This window comes from Bufo gargarizans, chromosome 1, assembly GCF_014858855.1.
Source record: "Bufo gargarizans isolate SCDJY-AF-19 chromosome 1, ASM1485885v1, whole genome shotgun sequence".
Lineage (NCBI taxonomy): Eukaryota > Metazoa > Chordata > Amphibia > Anura > Bufonidae > Bufo > Bufo gargarizans.
The window spans coordinates 442,124,211-442,143,239 of record NC_058080.1 but is presented as its reverse complement, the minus strand read 5'-3'; the positions used below and the strand labels follow the sequence as shown (position 1 = coordinate 442,143,239).

At 39.8% G+C, this 19,029-nt stretch overlaps 1 protein-coding gene across 4 annotated transcripts in view; it reads right to left on the bottom strand.

Annotated features, from left to right (window-relative positions):
• Positions 1 to 19,029, bottom strand: part of NFIB (nuclear factor I B) — a 230,973-nt gene that overhangs the window by 90,202 nt on the left and 121,742 nt on the right. For all 4 annotated transcript variants that reach the window (XM_044272279.1, XM_044272271.1, XM_044272295.1 and 1 more), the window contains exons 4-6: positions 12,511 to 12,579; positions 8,359 to 8,479; positions 4,109 to 4,227 (exon numbers count right to left, since the gene is read on the bottom strand). In XM_044272279.1, the coding sequence (XP_044128214.1) occupies positions 4,109 to 4,227; positions 8,359 to 8,479; positions 12,511 to 12,579 (309 nt within the window). The remainder of the gene's footprint in view (positions 1 to 4,108; positions 4,228 to 8,358; positions 8,480 to 12,510; positions 12,580 to 19,029) is intronic.

The following is a 19,029-nucleotide window of genomic DNA, read 5'->3' as shown; positions in this document are numbered from 1 at the left end:
ACTGCAGCAAGGGAGGGTGTTTTCATAGGGGCAGGCAGTCTGATCATGGTGGCATGGGAGTCTGATTGCTTATCTGTGGCTGAGATCTGTGATAGTCTGATTTGGGGGGGTGGGGTGAAGTAAAATCAGATGTAATAAATAAAAATATTGTTTTTATCAAGCAATATGTTATTTTAAGAAGTTTGCTTATTAGATTACTCGATTAATCGTAAAAAATAACCTATAGATTACTAGATAATTAAAATATTAGTTTACTGCAGCCCTAATTGGAACAATGTTTTATAGACGGATAAGACCAAAATATACCTTTTTGGTTTAAATGAGAAACATTATGTTTGGAAAAAGGCAAATGCCGCATTCTAGCATAAAATTCTCATCCCATATATGAAAGATTGTGGTGGTAGTATCATGGTTTGAGACTGTTTTGCTGCATCTGGAAAAAGTCAAAATGTCTGAATCTCAAGAGAACATAGGTCATGCAACAAAACAACAATCCCGAGAACACAAGTCGTTCTACCAAACAATGATTAAGGAAGAATAAGTTTACAGTTTGGGAATTATTAAATCAAAGCCCTGACCTTCATTCAGTAGAGGTGTCGTTTAAGAACCTGAAGTATGCAGTTCATAGTAGGCAACCAACCAACATAACAGAGTTGAAGTTATTTTGTATAGAGGAATGGCTTAAAATTCCAACCGATATGCAGGACTTATCATCAATTACCGGATACGTTTAGTTGCAGTTCTTGCTGTGCAAGGGGGTCACACCAGATACTGAAAGCAAAGGTTTAAATACTTTTGCCACTCACAGCCATGTGATATTGGATCAGTTATGTCAATAAATAAATTACCAGTTGTAATATTTTTGACTTAATATTTATATATATATGTTTGATTTAGTTATCTTTATCTAATTTTAGAACTTGTGTGAAAATCTGATGTAGTTTTAAGTCAAATGTATGCAGAAACTTAGAAAATTATGAAGGGTTCACAAACTTTCAAGCACCATTGTATTTTTCACATCTTTGTTATCAACGATGGAACAATGAAATCTGAATTATACCTGAATTTAATTCAAAATCATTTTTACATTAAACTTAGTAAGAGATGTAATTCTGAGATCACAGTACCAAATACAATCATAAAGACATCTACCATAAATTTATCTTTACAAAAATATAACAGTAACAGAGAAAAAACTGTGGTCTTACTTTTACCAATTCCATTTTTAGCTCAGATTAAGATCATTCTTAGTCCCCGTTCACAAAGCATCTTTTGATGCAGGAACTGTAGTGCGGATGCCGCACAGAATCAGCCACTCACTCTTTTTAATAGGAGGATGCACTAACACTCATGCTGTTGGCAGCTTAAAGCTGCGACAACGCCAAGAAAGGATATGTCCATATAACAAATATAAAGTTGTCAATAATACAAGTTGGACATATTTTATCTAAACTTGCTAACTGTTGCATGCAGTCTCAAGATTTTGTTGATCTAGCAAGATAGTTCATGCCATTGGCAAGGCTAAAAAACGGAAGCACTTAAAACACTTGTTATGCAAGCCCTCACCTCTAAGAAGCAGCTATGATAATACTAAATGGATAATACAATTAAATAACGTCTAGATAAAAGGAACCTATTACAGCAGATTATGTTAATGGTGTCATTAGCGCCATAAAGACAGAGCTTTACTGAAAGAAGTATGGTCGCGTTCCTTACACTGTCTTTCTCTATGCTCTATAACAAATTCAAACAAGTTTATTGGTTTAATATTGTGTGTGCGGCATTCGCTGTGCACCAAAAATTGGCTATTGTTTGCCATGTTTAATTTTTATTTTTTGGGGTAAAATTAGGAAAGGGAGGTGAATTTTTAACATATATTTTAATAAAAAAATATATTTTTTACTGTGCTTTTTAATCCCGTCAGGGGACTGAATATTTGATCTTCCAATCACTTGTCCCATATGCTGCAACAGAATAATATTAAACTTTATGGATTTTCACTACCTGCCTGTTTGTCTTGACATTTGTCTATTTGTGTAAAGTTAACCGTTGACACACAGAATTTATGAAAGTGGGACACGTCGGCGCTATGGGTTGCTGATCGGGATTGAATCCTTTTTCTGGGATTTAGTTTTTATTATGACTCAATAAAGACTAGAAGATTTTAAGGACAAAGCACTGTATATATGTTTGGAAAGTTGCAAAACTGGAGAAAAGTCGCAATTTACTCCAAAATAAAGACAAAGCCAGTTTAATAAATTAGAGCCTTAATAAATGTGTTGCAAAGCATGCATACAATTTTTTTTCCCAAATTAAAAGGACATTTACTGAAGTGTTTGCACAACAATTGTGTAGTAAAAAAGTTAGAAATTATGGCACATGCCATTTTACTAATAATTTGCGACTTTGGGAGAATTATGCAGATGTGCTCTGTGACCTGTGCAGAGGTCATTGTATGGGTTGGGGTGGGGGGAGAAGCTGTGTCTGTCATGTACTGTAACTCGTGTAATCCAGTTTTATATGTAGGTCCTATCTTCCATTGCAATCCTGCTTGTGATTATAATGAAATGACTGCTAAAATGTGAACTCTTCTGAACAGCAAGTTTCAGCCTATTGTGAGGATCAGAGTCAGGGACAGAGTAAAACTGGAGGATTTCAGGATTATTTTTCAATGTCAAAAATATAAAAACTTGAGTTAAAGAGGACCTTTCACTGATTATGACACTGTCAACTAAGAATACAGACATGGAGAGCGGCGCCCGGGGATCTCACTGCACTTACTATTATCCCTGGGCGCCGCTCCATTCTCCCGCTATGCCCTCCGGTATCTCTGGCCACTAAGTTATAGTAGGCAGAGATTTCAGTCACTAAGTTATGGTAGGCGGAGTCTGCCCTGGTTCTGCTGTAGTGCTGGCCAATCGCAGCGCAGAGCTCACAGCCTGGTAGGTTATTTTCTCCCAGGCTGTGAGCTCTGCAATGCGATTGGCCAGCGCTACAGAAGAACAAGGGCAGACTCCGCCTACCATAACTTTGTGACCGGAGATACCGGAGGGCATAGCAGGAGAATGAAGCGGTGGCCAGGGATAATAGTAAGTGCAGTGAGATCCCCGGGCGCCGCTCTCCATGTCTGTATTCTTAGTTCAGTGTCATAATCGGTGAAAGGTCCTCTTTAAACAGTAAGTCATTTTCTGCTGACACGTTCATTGTAAAGCTTAGTAAATGCTGTGGTGTGCAGTAAGCTTTTCAGTGCTTCTCCCTTTGGTTATAAGACAATAAATAAAAAAAATCCAGCAACTGCAAAATCATGGGGAGAAGTGGCTAACAGATAAAGGAAACTTTTTATTTCTCTTTCTGTAAGTGTAGCTGGTGTTTTAAAGGGCATCTGTCAGCAGATTTGTACCTATGAAACTGGCTGACCTGTTGCATGTGCACTTGGCAGCTGAAGCTGAAGGTATCCGTGTTAGACCCATGCTCATATGAGCCCCCACTGCTGAAAGAAATGATGTTTTAATATATGCAAATGAGCCTCTAGGAGCAATCAATGGGGGTGTTGACATAAGACCTAAAGGCTACGCTTTCCATCCACAATTTGATTGACAGTGTCAGACAGTGTATATGTGATCACACCTTGTCCTATCAATCAAAGTGGACAGGGCACAGCAGGTGCAGAGACAGCTGAGCCTCTAAGGGTAATAGTAACGCCCCCGTTGCTCCTAGAGGATAATTTGCATATATTAAAACATCATTTTTCTCAGCAATGCGGGCACATACGAACATGGGACCAGCACAGATGCCTTCAGCTGCCAAGTGCACATGTAACAGGTCAGCCAGTTTCATAGGTACAAAACTGCTGACAGATGCTCTTTAATGAAAGCATTGCAAAATGACATGAAATCACCTCACTGTGCTCAGCATTACAGGTTATAATAACAGGGCCCATAAGAACTTTAACACCATAGCCTGTCCTCACAAGTCTGTGCTGCTGTATGTGCATATTTTGAATATATACAAGTTTTTTTTATCATGTACCTCAGCTGAACATAAATGTCCATTTTAGAGGAGCCAGACAGAACTGTTAAAAAAATTATTCCAAACTGTATCTTTGTACCTTGGTCTCTATCATGCCATGTGCGACTCCCAGCTGCTGGTGAATTTGGAGAAGGGTAGAAGTCTCCAGTTGGACTTGGTTCCATATTCTCATCTATAGAAATGGTCTTGGGTCTTTTACTGTTAGAAGAAGTAAACATTTAATGTGTGAACTAATGAAGAAAACAGGACATTCCATAGTTAGAAGTTTGTGGAGCTCAGTGTAACCCTTTCACAGTAACAGGAAACTATGACGTGTGGACATTTATGTGGCACATAACAAAAATAAAGAGACAAGAGAAAGGTTAGATGTTCTTGTGGTAGCTTTACATTCCATGTTGATAAACTTCCTTTCTATGTTTAATTTAATAGACATAACCTTGTATGCCTTTCCTTTCAGTATTATTGCATGGGTCATCACTGTCAGTAGGAAAATATTAAAAGGCCATTCTTTGAAGAAGAGCTTCCTTTGTTGAAAATTATCCTTCCACTGCAAGGATGACCTTGTAAATCCTATAGTTATATAAAAACACACACTAAAGACATTGTCACTTTTCAAATTTCATAAATGCTAATAATGGTCAATAACCCAAGTCTTAAAGGGACATTTCCATCAGAAAGGTGTAGTTTTGTTAAACTCAGTGGGGGAGATTTATCAAGAATGGCGTACCCACATGCCAGTCTTGCTCTCCATGCACTGGTGTGAGATGCACTTAATTTATTAAAAGGCAGATACCTATTAATATATTAGGCATATATCTGCCCTGCGGTGCTTCAGAAACGGAAGGGTATGCCAGCCAGGGGTTGGTGCAGACTTCAGCTATAACTTACATCTGCTTTTGGTGTAAGTTATAGTAAACCCATGTTAGGCACCCTATTTCCCTTGTTACTTTAGAAAACTGGCCAGAAGCCTAAAAAGTCGGAAATTATGGTGCACATATGGCGTGCGCCATAATGTGCAACTTTTTTACGCCACAATAGAAGTGTAAATAGCTTAACCCCTTCAGGACCCTGCCATTTTTAAAGACCAGGCCTTTTTTTTTTTGCATATTTGACATGTGTCACTTTATGTGGTGAAAACTTTAAAACTTTTACTTATCCAGGCCATTCTGAGATAGTTTTTTCGTCACATATTGTACTTCATGACAGAGATAAATTTGAGACAAAATATTTCATTTTTATTTATAATTTTTTTTTTAATTTACCAAAAATCTGGAAAAAAAAAATTAAATTTCAATATCTCTGCTTTTAAAATAGATAGTGATACCAAATAAAATAGTTATTACTTCTTGTTTGGATCATTTTGCAAATTACATTTTCTTTTTTGGGGACGTTAGAAGGCTTAGAAGTTTAGATGCAAACTGTAAAATTTTTAAGAAAATTTCCAAAACCCTAATTTAAGGACTAGTTCAGGTCTGAAGTCACTTTGGGGGCTTACATAACAGAAACCATCTATAAATTTCCACATTTTAGAAACTACAACCCTCAAGGTATTCATAACTGATTTTACTAACTTTCTTAACCCTTTAGGTGTTCCACAAGAATTAAAGGAAAATGGAGATGAAATTTCAGAATTTCACTTTTTGGGCAGATTTTCCATTTTAATCAATTTTTTTCAGTAACAAAGCAAGGGTAAACAGCCAAACAAAACTCAATATTTATTACCCTGATTCTGTAGTTTACAGAAACACCCCGTATGCGGTCGTAAACTGCTGTACGGGCACATGGCAGGGCGCAGAAGGAAAGGAACGCCATATGGTTTTTGGAGGGAAGATTTCACTGGGATCATTTTAAGTTGCCATGTCACATTTGAATACCTCCTGATGCACCCCTAAAGTAGAAACTCCAAAAAGGTAACTCCATTTTGGAAACTACGGGATAAGGTGGCAGTTTTGTTGGTACATATAATTTTTGGGCACAGTTTAAATTTTTGCTTTTTCCAATGTTCATCTGACAGGTTAAATCATGTGATATTTTTATAGAGCAAGTTGTTACGGACGTGACAATACCAAATTTTTGGGTTGTTTGTTTCAGTTTTACATAATAAAGCATAAAAAATAAAAAAAAGATTTTTTTAGTGTCTCCATATTCTGAAAGCCATATTTTATTTTTATTTTTTGGGCGACTGTCTTATGTAGGGGCTCATTTTTCGGTGTGAGAGGACAGTTTGATTGGTACTATTTTGGAGTGCATATGACTTTTTGATCGCTTGGTATTACATTTTTTGACAGTTTTTATTTTTTTACAGTGTTCACCTGAGGGGTTAGGCCGTGTGATATTTTAATAGACCTGATTGTTACGGACACGGCGATACCTAATATGTCTACTTTTATTTTTTATTTTTTTCATGTTTTAGTGTCTCCACAGTCTGAAAGCCATAGGTTCTTAATTTTTGGGGCGATTATCTTAGGGACGGGGCTCATTTTTTGCGGGATGAGGTGACAGTTTGATTGGTACTATTTTGGGGGGCATACACCTTTTTGATCGCTTAATGTTGCACTTTTTGTGATGTAAGGTGACAAAAAAAGGTTGTTTTAGCACAGTTTTTATTTTTTTTATTTTTAATGCGTTCAGGTGAGGGGGTGGATCATGTGATATTTTTATAGAGTTAGTCGTTACAGACCGGGCAATACCCAACATGTCTGTTTTTCTTTTTTTAACAGTTTTATGTGTTTTATTTTGGGAATTTTTTTTTTACTTGAAACTATTTTTGCTTATTATGTTATTTTTGTCCCACTATGCGACTTTAACTTCTGTTGTCTTATCCCCACTGCAATGCATTACAATAGAACCTGTATTATAATGCATTGGCTGCCAGCTTTTATGCTAACAGCCTGCCTGTGAGACCCAGCCTAAGGGCTGGATCTCACAGGGTTCCGTAGGAGGCAAGCCCCAATGCCTATGGAAGGCACTGGTCCTCCCTTCTCTGCCATCGGGTCCCCGCCACTGCACTACCCGTACCCTCCGCAAACCCTCTGCATGCCGCAGTCAAAGCTTTGACAGCGGCATACAAGAAAGACACCGGTGAAGACACCGATGCCAGCGTATGCAGCAGAGACCCAGCTGTCAGTGAATGCCGTGTCTGTGCCGCTGATCGGGCAGGCGCAGCTCCTGCACCTGCCCAATCAGCCTGCCGTACACGTACGTCGCTGGTCCTTAAGTCACGTCCAGCTGTGACGCACATGTAAGGGGTTAATAAATGTCCCTCAATATTCATATCATACAATTATGTTTTGATTTCTTTGCTGTTTTTCTTGTTCATTTTGGTAGTGTAATAACATTGAAAATGATATACAAAATGTCAGCACAGAGAGATAAAAATCCTATATAGATAGGTAATTCAAGGAATTTCAATAAAGTCAGGTATTCCCAGTCCAGTATATCAGTCTCTAGTTTTTCCTTAAGCTGGTGTTCTTTTTGGTGATTTTTCAGGTCTGTCAGGGCTTTTAGTCATTTTGATGGCAAGAGATGGGGCAGCCTAGCAGAAAAATTATTTATATTCAGAATAATGGAATTGAACTACCACATATAGGGGGAGCTTTATCAAAAGTGTTGAAAAGGAAAACTGGGCTTAGTTGTCCATAGCACCATTCCAATTTTAATTTTCAAAAAGAGCTCTGAAAAATAAAAAGTGTATTATGACTGGTTGCTATGGGCAACTAAGCTAGTTTTCCAGTACACCAATCTTGATAAATCTCCTTCAGGGCTCATGCACACGACCATATGTAATTTGTGGTCTGCAAAACAAACAAATAAAATCCGTGTTGTATCAGTTTTATTTTATTTTTTTGCAGATCCATTGTAACAATGCCTGCCCTTGTCCACAAAACGGACAAAAATAGCAAGTTTTTTTTGGGCGGAACGGACATGGAATGTACACTGAGTCATTTCCATTTTTTCCAGCCCCCTTAAAATAAATGGTTCCACATAAGGACCTGTAAAAAAATGAAATGGAAACAAAAGAAATACATGTTTGTGTGATTGAGCTCTCATAGTGTATGTCAATGACGTTTGTCAGGGTTTGGCAAAAGTATCTGACATAACTGTAATAGCTTGAAAGGGAAACCATGACAATAATGTGAACAGAGCTTTAGATACTTATCATATAGGATATGTAATAACTGTTGGTCACAGTTCCATTCTATAGAAGATTTTTAATAAGTTAAAATGAAAAATACAGTAAACTGATATTTAATTAGATACTGTTGCACAATATTGTCTCCAGTAGGTATGTGCTCTTGAAATTGCTTTACAGTTCCTTATATCCCTTACCTGCTTGGAGGAGAGGACAATGACCTCTGTAAGCTGACCGCAGAGTTCATATCATGATAGTATGGCTGGCTTAGTGGCTCTCCAATTGGGTAACTGACACCAGAGCCCTGTGTTATGGGTGCTAGGAAGAAACAGCAGCTGGTTACTTATACAAAATATTTGTAGTGAAAGTTTATAAACCTAGAAATAGTTCCCGTGGTTCTACCTCCAAAGTAAATGAGTAAGCTTGCAAATTGCTATTTACCGGCTGAGAATCGAATGGCATTTAATATTCCATTCGCAATTCACTTGGAAGACTTGCATCTTTTTGAAAGAAATAATAAAAAGAAAAACGCAGTGCTTTTATCCATTGAGCATGCTATCTGGATATAAAGCATCCATTAAGTATATCTGATGGTATTTGGTGCCAGCAAGTAGGCACTGCATTGTATACAAAGGCCTGGTGTGCTGTGTGTCACTTTGTATCATCAGAGACCTTGGGAACAAGGTCCAAATCAATTCTTCTTTTGTTTTAGAGATGATGGTGTCCTTAATTTATGCATAGTGCAATTATTTCTTGATGAAACGTTAATTAGATGTGACTGCTGGCTCCCTTTCACTTGGGAACAATATTTCCACGCTATAGTATGTACTGCATGTGGGACATCAATCAGTGGTGCAGGGTCAGATCTCTGGGCCCCTCTAAACTCACTGCATGCAGATAGTCCTTTCAATTAGCCCTGTTGGAGAGAGAGATGCTGATGACAGAGGCGGATTCTTTGCATATTTGGATGAGCAGCAGAGTGCTTTTCTCTTCTATCTTTTGGAGGGATGCCTATTCAAAGCTGCCCTTATACCTGAGAGAAGAACACAGCTGCCAGCTCGAATGGCTTAATATCTACAAACTATTTTAATCCCCTGTGAATCAGGGACCGGCGTAAACTAAGTCCCTAGAGAAATAACGAGTGTGAACAAGGCTTTTGCTAGGATCGCACCACATATGGACAATACAGTTGTAGTATGAGTAAAGGAAAACAAGGCAAAGAATTAAACATATCATTTCTGTAGGCATACTTTTTAACAGATCTGTTGGAATTTGTCTCAAACATGGCATGCGGTGGGAGTTATCATTTACTGTTTGCAACTGGTAAAGCACACCACAGTCTCTTGTGGTTTGCGGTATATGAGAGGTTAGACATATGCCAGATGAAAGATGCCTGCCACAACCACAATCTGAATGCCATTATTAGATAAATAGGAGCCGTTAATGAAGCAGTACCCTCAAATATGAGAGACCATTATGTGTGATATAAAAGGCGCTCACTCAGGACATCCCTACATTTGCTGCTGTAGACAGCTGACATACATGATCGCATATTCGTTGCAACTTGTGCTTCCTTTCTCCTGCAGTGACAATATCAACTGGTCTTTTTAGGAGGAGTTGTTCTGATAGGACAACAGTTTTCATTCCGTAAAGGCGCATTTACACATGCGAGACAAGCAGGCAATTATCGGGAAGGAACTGTTGCTTCCCCATAACTGTTCATGTTCATGCAGCAATCTCCTCCACTGTATGGGGAGGAGTAAGGACTACGGCCATTGTTCGTCCTAATAAAAATTTGTTTCTGGGCAGCAGGTTGCTGTTTACACAGCACGATCTCCTGCCCAGAATGATGATTTAATGTGCTGCCTCAGCGTTTTTCTTGTTCATCAGGTGCTCTGTGGCACATTTACACTGGACTATTACCGGGAATGAGCAATCGTAAGAACATTCATTCCCGACAATCATCCAATAAATCTGCTTTAAGGATTGTAAACCTAGTTTTGGTTGCAGAATTTCTGATAACTGCACTAGCAGAAGGACCCGGCTTCACACAGGTATATTTCATTTATTGTTTGTGTGTGTCGTTAAAAGAAACCGAAAGTATCCCCCATAACAATGACCTCTACAGCACCCCACCCCTCTAAGAGTGAACTCCACAGTCCCTCACCCCTTAACACTGACCCCCCTCCCCCACAGTGCCCCGCCACTTTAAGATGGGACCTCCACAGCAGCCCGTCCCCTTAATTTTGACTTTCACAGCAGCCCACCCCTTTAACAGTGAGTTTCACAACACCCCACTTCCTTGACAGTGACCTCCTCATGGGGCCCGCCCCCTTAACAGTGACCTCCAAAGTACCCCGCTACCTTGACAGTGACCTCACAGTACCTTGCTGCCTTAACAGTGACCTCCACAGCAGTTGCCCATTTAATAATGGCTCCTGCACTCTTAACAGTGACCTCCACAGTGTCCACCCCTTTAACAGTGACCTCCACAGTGGCCTGACCCTTAACAGTAACATCCACAGTGAACGCCTCTTTAACAGCGACCTCCACAGTGCCTGCCCCTTTAACAGTGACCTCCACAAAGCCCTGCCCCTTTAATGTTAGGGCTACACGACAACATGTGTCATGCAACATTTTGTCTCAACAATTTTTAAAATTATAGAATATGGTGTTGCACTGCGACATGTGACATGCTGCGACTGCGACACAAGAGTTGCAAAAAATCCATCCAACATTGATTTGTGATTTGCATGTAAAATTTCGCAGTGCAACACCATAGACTATCATTATGAAAATTGTTTTGTAACATTGGTACAACATCAATGTCGCACGACACATGTAGCAGTGTAGTTGTGTTCTATGTGTCGTGCGACTTATTGTCGTTGTGTAGCCCTAGCCTAAAGCTGACCTACAGCAGTGAAGAAAAATGGCTGGGTTGTTTTGGAAACCTGGAGTAAAACTGTGTGTATGTGGAGACTGAGGGCCTGTGAGCTTCTATTGACTGATAAGGGACATGTGACCGTGTGTATGGCAGTTACAATATGAAGAGAAAGACTTGCAGGCTTGTATTGGCTAATGCAGGTAATTTTTTGGGAATATCTCACGAACGGTACGTCCTAGAGAGCTATGACCCCCACAAGATTTCTTTCTAGGTAGCAAGGCATGTGTATACCAAGTTTCGTTGAAATTGATAGCTGCGTTTTTGAGTGATCGCGGAACATACATACATCCTTCTTTATATATATAGATAAAATAGTGGAGCTTATCTCCTGGAATTTTCTTTCAATATCTTGGCATTGTCTTCCCATTAGCAAAATGACATCCATTTCCCTGTACACTGACACAGTGGAAAGGTCAGTAAATGAGAAGGGAATTCATTATGTAACAGGATGGACAACAGGCATGCACTTCCACATTTAGATTTCTAGTTACTACTACATATTAACAGTTACTCGGCAACATCACTTGCAAAATTCACACATTTTGTAACGTGACAACTAATCTAGTAACTGCTTCAGGACGTTTCCAATCAATAGGAATAACCTGAGTTGTGTGAGAGTCACAAGTGCATGCAACTTTCATATGCTTTTCATGCAATAATTACAAGATAAATATGTAAGTACATGGGGTGAAAACATGCAAGTAAATGGCATAAAAATCACAAGACTGTTCAAGAGGACCTGCCACCACAAAATGCAATATAATTTGCAAGCAGCATGTTATAGAGCAGGAGGAGATGATCAGATTAATATATAGTTTTATGAGAAAAGATTCAGTAAAACTGAACTTAAGAAAGCCCCTTTGTACAATTATCAGAGACTGACAGGTATCTCTGTATACACACTTACAGAGAAAATGCGATCAATCAATGATAACACCTCCCCTGTGTACAGCTATCAGTGACTGACAGATATTTCTGTATACACACTTACACAGAGAATGCTATCAATCACTGATAATACCTGTGTACAGCTATCAGTGAAATGCTATCATTTACTGATAACACCTCCCCCATGTACAACTGTCAGTGACTGATAGCTATCTCTGTACACACATTTACACAGAGAATACTATCACTGATAATACTCCCCCATGTACAGCTATAAGTGACTGACAGCTATCTCTTATACACAGTTACACAGAGAATGCTATCAATTACAGATAACACCCCCATGTACAACTGAAGTCAGAAACAGCAAATATATAAATATATAAATGACAAGTTTTCTTAGAAAACAATATAAAGTATATATATATATATTTTTATATATATATATATATATATATATATATATATATATATTTAGGATGTAGTATTTAACATGATGAATGGCACTCCAACTTACTTCTAGACACTCGCACAAGCTCTGAAACATTGAAAACGCCAGACTTCACAAAACTATCTTCAAGGTATCCTGGAAAAACAGAGAGAATTGTAATAAGGCGGTTTCAAGCTAATTTTCTTTCTCTAAAGCTTTTTTTTTTTTTTGCCAAATATTGCTGCAGCCAGAAATTTTATAAAAACACTGGGGGAGATTTATCAAGTTGGTGTGCCCATAGCAACCAATCAGATTCTACCTTTCATTTTTCACAGCTCCTTTGGAAAAATAAAGATTTGCCCATTGCTATGGGCAACTAAGCCAGTTCTACTTTACACCAGTTTGATAAATCTCTCCCACTGTGTTTTTTGTAGTGACATTTTAAGGACCAGGAATTCATTATTAATCCAAACACAATGGGGGTCATTTATTAAGACCACTCTGTGCAGTCTTGCTCCCCTTGTTTCCTCTGCCAGCCTCTCCCTCTCCTTCTTGATTGTTAGGGCAGGTTCCAAACAACACAAGAAATATTGGGGGGAATTCCGGCTTCAAAAAGTCGTAAAACATGGCTTTGTGATTTTTTTTTTTTTTTTGCTTACTTGCAACTTTTTGTATTTTTCACCACTTACTCCAGTTTGGGAAACAATAACACAAACACAAAAGTGTTCATTTTAAAGATGCACCACATTTAACAAACAATGTGCAACATTTGATAAATGTGTCAAAAGTACGTCACCGTGTACTCAAGAAAAACTCACTTTAAATATTACCCTCATGATAAATTGCACCCATTGTCCTGTTTGGCTAACAGAGGCTTACAAAGAATATAGCACACTTATAGTTATCAGTCCAATGTATTCATGAGGGGAGTGCTATCCCAACCTTCCTCCTGCCTCCTTACCAGTAACTAACAGCTACCATATGTACATGTACATGTATGGAAGCTGCCAATTACTGGTTCCTATTTGTAACGAAATCCTGTGTCAGAGTTTCCGTAAAAGATATCACGGCCACCCAGCATCATGGTGCAGATCCATTGACTTCAATGGGTCCGTGATTTGCATTTTGAATTTTGGGGCTCAATGGAAATTATGCAGAACTATAAGGAGTACGAAGAAGTTGAGAGCTCAGTTATGTGAGTTTCAAGAACTAAAGTTTGAGCTTTTCATCATGAACAGAAAGCAGGATATGACACTTCCAAAAAAGGTTACAGCTATTGCATGTTCTACAACCTTCTCTGGTTGAACCAATCACCAACATTTCTGCTTCTGTGCAAGGAGTCTGCATGACAGCACACAGCACACAGAGTCCCTATGGTTCGGTTTTATGAAACAGTAGGAAGTATGCCATCAAATGATGCTTCCATATGCCACTAGGGAGAATACCAATGTAATGTGTAACATGCAAAGCTTTTCTTTTCCATGGAAATGTGAGGGGGAAAAAACGTTGTATCCCTCAGTATGAAATCGGGTCTATATATATCTATAGAAACACTATAATAGATTTGTACACACATACTTGTTAAACAGAAAGAATACATTTGCAGCACTGCTCAATCCATCATGATGGACACTAATGATGCCGAACAGACCCCATCACACTATTTTCTTCCAACATGTTTTACAAAGTCAGCTTTGAACCTTCCAATTAGGGCCAGGTTTAATGTATATGTTTTCTGTATGCGTTAAACAAATGGGAAAAAAGTCATGTGAACCCAGCCTAAGAAGTGAATGGGCTTGTCCATGAGTTCTATTCACTGTACTTTGACACAACTTTACATAAATCAATGGTACAAGTGACCACAAACAATTTTGTAATATGGTTTATCAGTGAAAAATGTCTAACACCAACAGACCTCCAAAGGAATATACCTGTGGTAAACATGATAGCCTCTAGCAGGCTCCAGGATACCACCACCAATAAATAATTATCTCGATCTTAAAGCAGTAAAGACATCCGGGCCCTAGGAGCGCAACGTTCCCGTGGAAAGCCTCTTCAGCTGCTGTGATCACAATTGGCCACAGCGGCTGAGGGATTAAATGTGATTGGTGTGTTCAACTGTTGTAGACATTAGCCCCAGATGTCTGTTGTGTAAAACAGCAGAAACTCATGGCTCTGGCGACTGCTGCGCTTGCAAGCAGGCACCCCCACCCCCCTTAAAATAAAAAATAAAAAAATGTATTTATTCAATCAATATATTATACAATTAAAAGCATTAAAACATAGGGCCCAATATCCTTAAGCCCCATGATGCCCCAATATCCTTAGTCTCTTATCCATTACCTCAAGCTTATCACTCAAATGAAGCAAAATTGATTTACTACAATTAATTACTATACCCGGGAGCATGCCAAATTCCCCCATCAATGCCATAACATAACTTAAATCCCTATTAGTATCACCAAGGAAAAAAAGAAGATCTGCATAAAGTGATACTTTGTCCTCTCTCCCCCTCACTCCAAATTCCTGAAAACATGAATCCTGTCTGATCTTAATTGCTAAAGGTTCCACAACTAGGGCAACGAGTAAAGAAGAGAGGGGACATCCCTGCCTCATACCCCTCTCAATGCTAAAGCTCTCAGACAATTCATCATTAACAGATATCCGTGCACTCGGGTGATTATAAATGACCACTTTATAAAATCAGAACCAATACCAAATTGACCCAAAGTTTCACACAAAAAGCTCCATTCCACACTGTCAAAAGCTTTTGTCGCATCTAAAGACCGAATAGAGCAACTGTGAGTATTGTTTCCCACCCAATGAATATTGGCGAAGACTCTGAAAAGGTTTAAAGATGTAGATCTTCAAGGGATAAATCCATTTTGGTCCATATGCAATAAGTTCGTAATTACCTCCTTCAATCTCTTCGTCAAAATTCTGGCCAAAATCTTACAATCACTATTCTTTAGTGATATTGGGCGATACTAACCCGGATCTAAACTATTCTTACCTTCTTTAGGAATTAAAATGATCATTGCTTCCCCCATTGAAACAGGCAAACGCGCTACTTGATTAGAGTGTGAGAAAACCTCCATTAATTTATTTTCCCAAAACTCTCTATCTCGTTTATATAGTTCTAGAGGTAATCCCTCTGGGCCTGCTGTTTTACCAAGTGGGGATTCAGCTATTGCAGATAGCACCTCATCCAGTGATATAAGACGATCTCATTCTTCCAGTTGAGTAACACTAAGTTTTGGAATATTAATATCCCTCAGAAAGCCCACAAATCTAGTGTAATCTATTTGATTCATCAGTTAACGGGCAACAGCGACAAAAGAAGACATTCATTATTAGGTCTCTATTAGTAAAGATGTTAATTTTAGTCCAACTTCCACCTCAGACAGGTCCCTCCATTCCTTGGCAATACGTTGATAGGCAATGGGTAAAATTAAACATGCATTAGAGAGTATGTTAATAATAACAGAAAAACCAACTAGGCTAATTCACACAGTCCATTAACAATTCATCAATGGACATCAGCTGAGCTTAATCACTGATGAGTAAGGTAGTTAATGATTGTTACGGATCCGTCTCACAAATGCTTTCCAAGAACGGATCTGTCTGTCCATTTGTCATATGGACAAACGGATCCGTTTCTATATTTTTTTTCACATTTTTAAAGGTCTATGGAAGCGCAGATCGGAGGGACGGATCCGGCCTTGCGGTATTTTTAATGCCAGATCCGGCACTAAAACATTCCTATGGGAAAAAATGCCGAGCCAGGTAAGTGTGCCGACGTGCCTCCCTCTGTATTGGCAATTTTAAATACCCAACAGGCGCCATTTTTAAATACCCAACCAAAGCATATATGTATGGTGCTGATCATGAAAGATAAAAAAAAGTAGCATTTTGCTAAGAAGAGCTGTCACCCATAGTTAAGGTAATATTACACTGCCTGACATTCAAGCAGTGTGAGCACTGATGGATGATAACACATCCAATAGTGCTCATTTGCATTGGTATAAATACACTGGCCGATACAAACTGGGGAGGTACGATTGCTACTGCAGTCGTTCTTCCCTCATTCTGTTCTATTGGTTATCGGCAGCACGTTCCTGATTACACAGAGTATCTAATAAAATATGCCCATCAGCTGATTTGCTCATTGATCGGCTGCTCAATTATACAAGCCAAACTACTGAAAACGAGTGTTCGTATGAACCCTCGTTCTCAATAATTGGCCCAAAAATTGTGTGGTCTAGGAGCCCTTAGGGCAATAAAAGATTGGTGACAGATTCAGTTAAAGCGGTTATCCGACCCCTGAAATGCCCCCTATATGCCCGGGCCCCTCACACACAATATACTCACCTCGCTCCTGGTCCCTACATGGCCGCCGCTGCTTCTCAACGTGCGCAGCATGGAAAAAAAAAATCTGGTTTTGGGGGGCAGCCAATGACAGGTGGTGAAAGAGCCAACTAGGGAGGCTCATCCTCGTTGCCGCCTGCCATTGCACCCCCCCCCCCCCCGCCCCGACACAGGATGTTTTAATCCCCTCCCTGCACGGTAGAAGCAGTGGCAGCCGTATAGGGACCAGGAGCGATGCGGGTGCCGGGCAGCAAGGTAAGTATATTGTGTGTGAGGGTCCCAAGCATGGGGGGGGGGGGCATTTCATGGATCGGATAACCCCTTTAAGCAGCTGGGATTGTAGTTAACTGAGAGTGGGGTGGAGGTTGTATAAAATATCAAGTACTACAAGTGATGGCAGGGGCACAATTCCTGAGCCCAGCCATCATTAACCTGTAATAGTTAATCAGATCAGATTAAAGGGGTTATCCCATCTTAGACAATGGGGGCATATCGCAAGGATATGCCCCCATTGTCTGATAGGTGCGGGTCCCACCTCTGGGACCCGCACCTACAGAGAGAACGGAGTCGGGGAGAGCTGTGGCTGGAGGACCCCGGGTTTCCCGGGGTCCGTCCACCACCAGGCGCAGCTCTCCGCCTCTCCCATTGAAACGAATGGGAGCACACCGCGCATGCGCGGCCACCGCTCCCATTCATTTCTATGGCAGCTCTATAGAAATGAATAGAGGGTGGCTGCGCATGTGCAGTGCGCCCTCCTCATCTATCTCTGCTCCGTTCTCCTTGTAGGTGCGGGTCCCAGCGGTGGGACCAGCACCTATCAGACAATGGGGGCATATCCTAGTGATATGCCCCTATTGTCTAAGATGGGATAACCCCTTTAAGGAAATATATATGTAAGCTTAAAGGGGTTGTCTGATTTTTTTATTTTTTTTTGCTCTTTGTATGTTTATAACTAGGCAAATGGTAGGACTTTACAATTCACTTACTTTATCTCCAGTTGCTGCTTTCTCAGATTTCACTGAGGGTCACATAACCTGTAATTAGGGGTGGGCGATATAGACGATATAGGCGATATGCGATATAAATTTGTGCCACGATATGGATTTTGTGCATATCGCCTATATCGCCAGACCGCGATATGATCGCGCTCTCTGTGCGCACTATGTTCTCCTGAGCCAGCACACAAATATAGAAAACAATATATCGAGATATATATTGCATATCACACATGCTTAAAATTATATTGCAATATAGATTTTAGGCCATATCGCCCACCCCTACCTGTAATGTCAGCTTCTCTCCCTGCTCTGATAATGTTTTGTGCACAAGTCTGAGAGAGAAGCTGTGTGCCTGTACACGAGACGTCACAGTGCTGGCCACGCCCTCCTGCACTACCGGCTGCTGCTTATTGCTCTCTCCCTGGATTCTTGAGGAAAAACATTAACCCCTTCAGTTGCACAGACTCAGGGTTGAAGGCTTTACTGAGTAGCTGCAGGCAGTGAGGAGACAAATGCTGGGCATAGGAGCTGACAGAGGAGTTCTGCAGAGCATTGCACAAGAACAGGTAGGGGTAAGATCCTGTGTGCATCAGCAGTGTCATTGTACAGCTGGGACTTGTAGTCCTAAAAATACAACATGCTGCTGAGTCTCCCAGCAGGCGGACATGTCACTGAGGGCAGCACATGTATTCACTCCCTTTGCAGAGCAGGGAGAGGGGCACAAATATCCATGAGAAAAACCTGAGATTGTTGTTATTGAAGTTAAACAAAGGGCCAGAAGAGAACCAGGGAAATGAGGAAATATATTTTTTTTGCCTAAAACTTGCTTAGCTTAGTTATATATTGCTGCCCATCAGATTTACAGTGCTATATATTTTTTTTTTCATAACTCGGACAACCCCTTTAAGAAAATATCACGTTGCTGGGCAGGAAGGGGTTAGAAATCAATTTAGAACTTGCAAAGATAAAAGAATCCATCTATTTATTTAAATCAACACAAAAGTTTAATGATAAAAAATGTACAAGAGTACAAAAAAAAAATCACAAAGAAAATGACTGTAAAAACCACAGAATGTGCATGAAGGTTTTACAGACAAGCAAGAGTAATGGAGAAAGGAAAAGGAGCAATGTGGTTTTGAATGTATGGCTGTGTAAATCCTTTCCTCCACTTCCTTCTCCCCTATTTGAAGTGGTGAGCTCTTTTATTACTGAACACCACATTCTGGCCAGATTAGTAGAC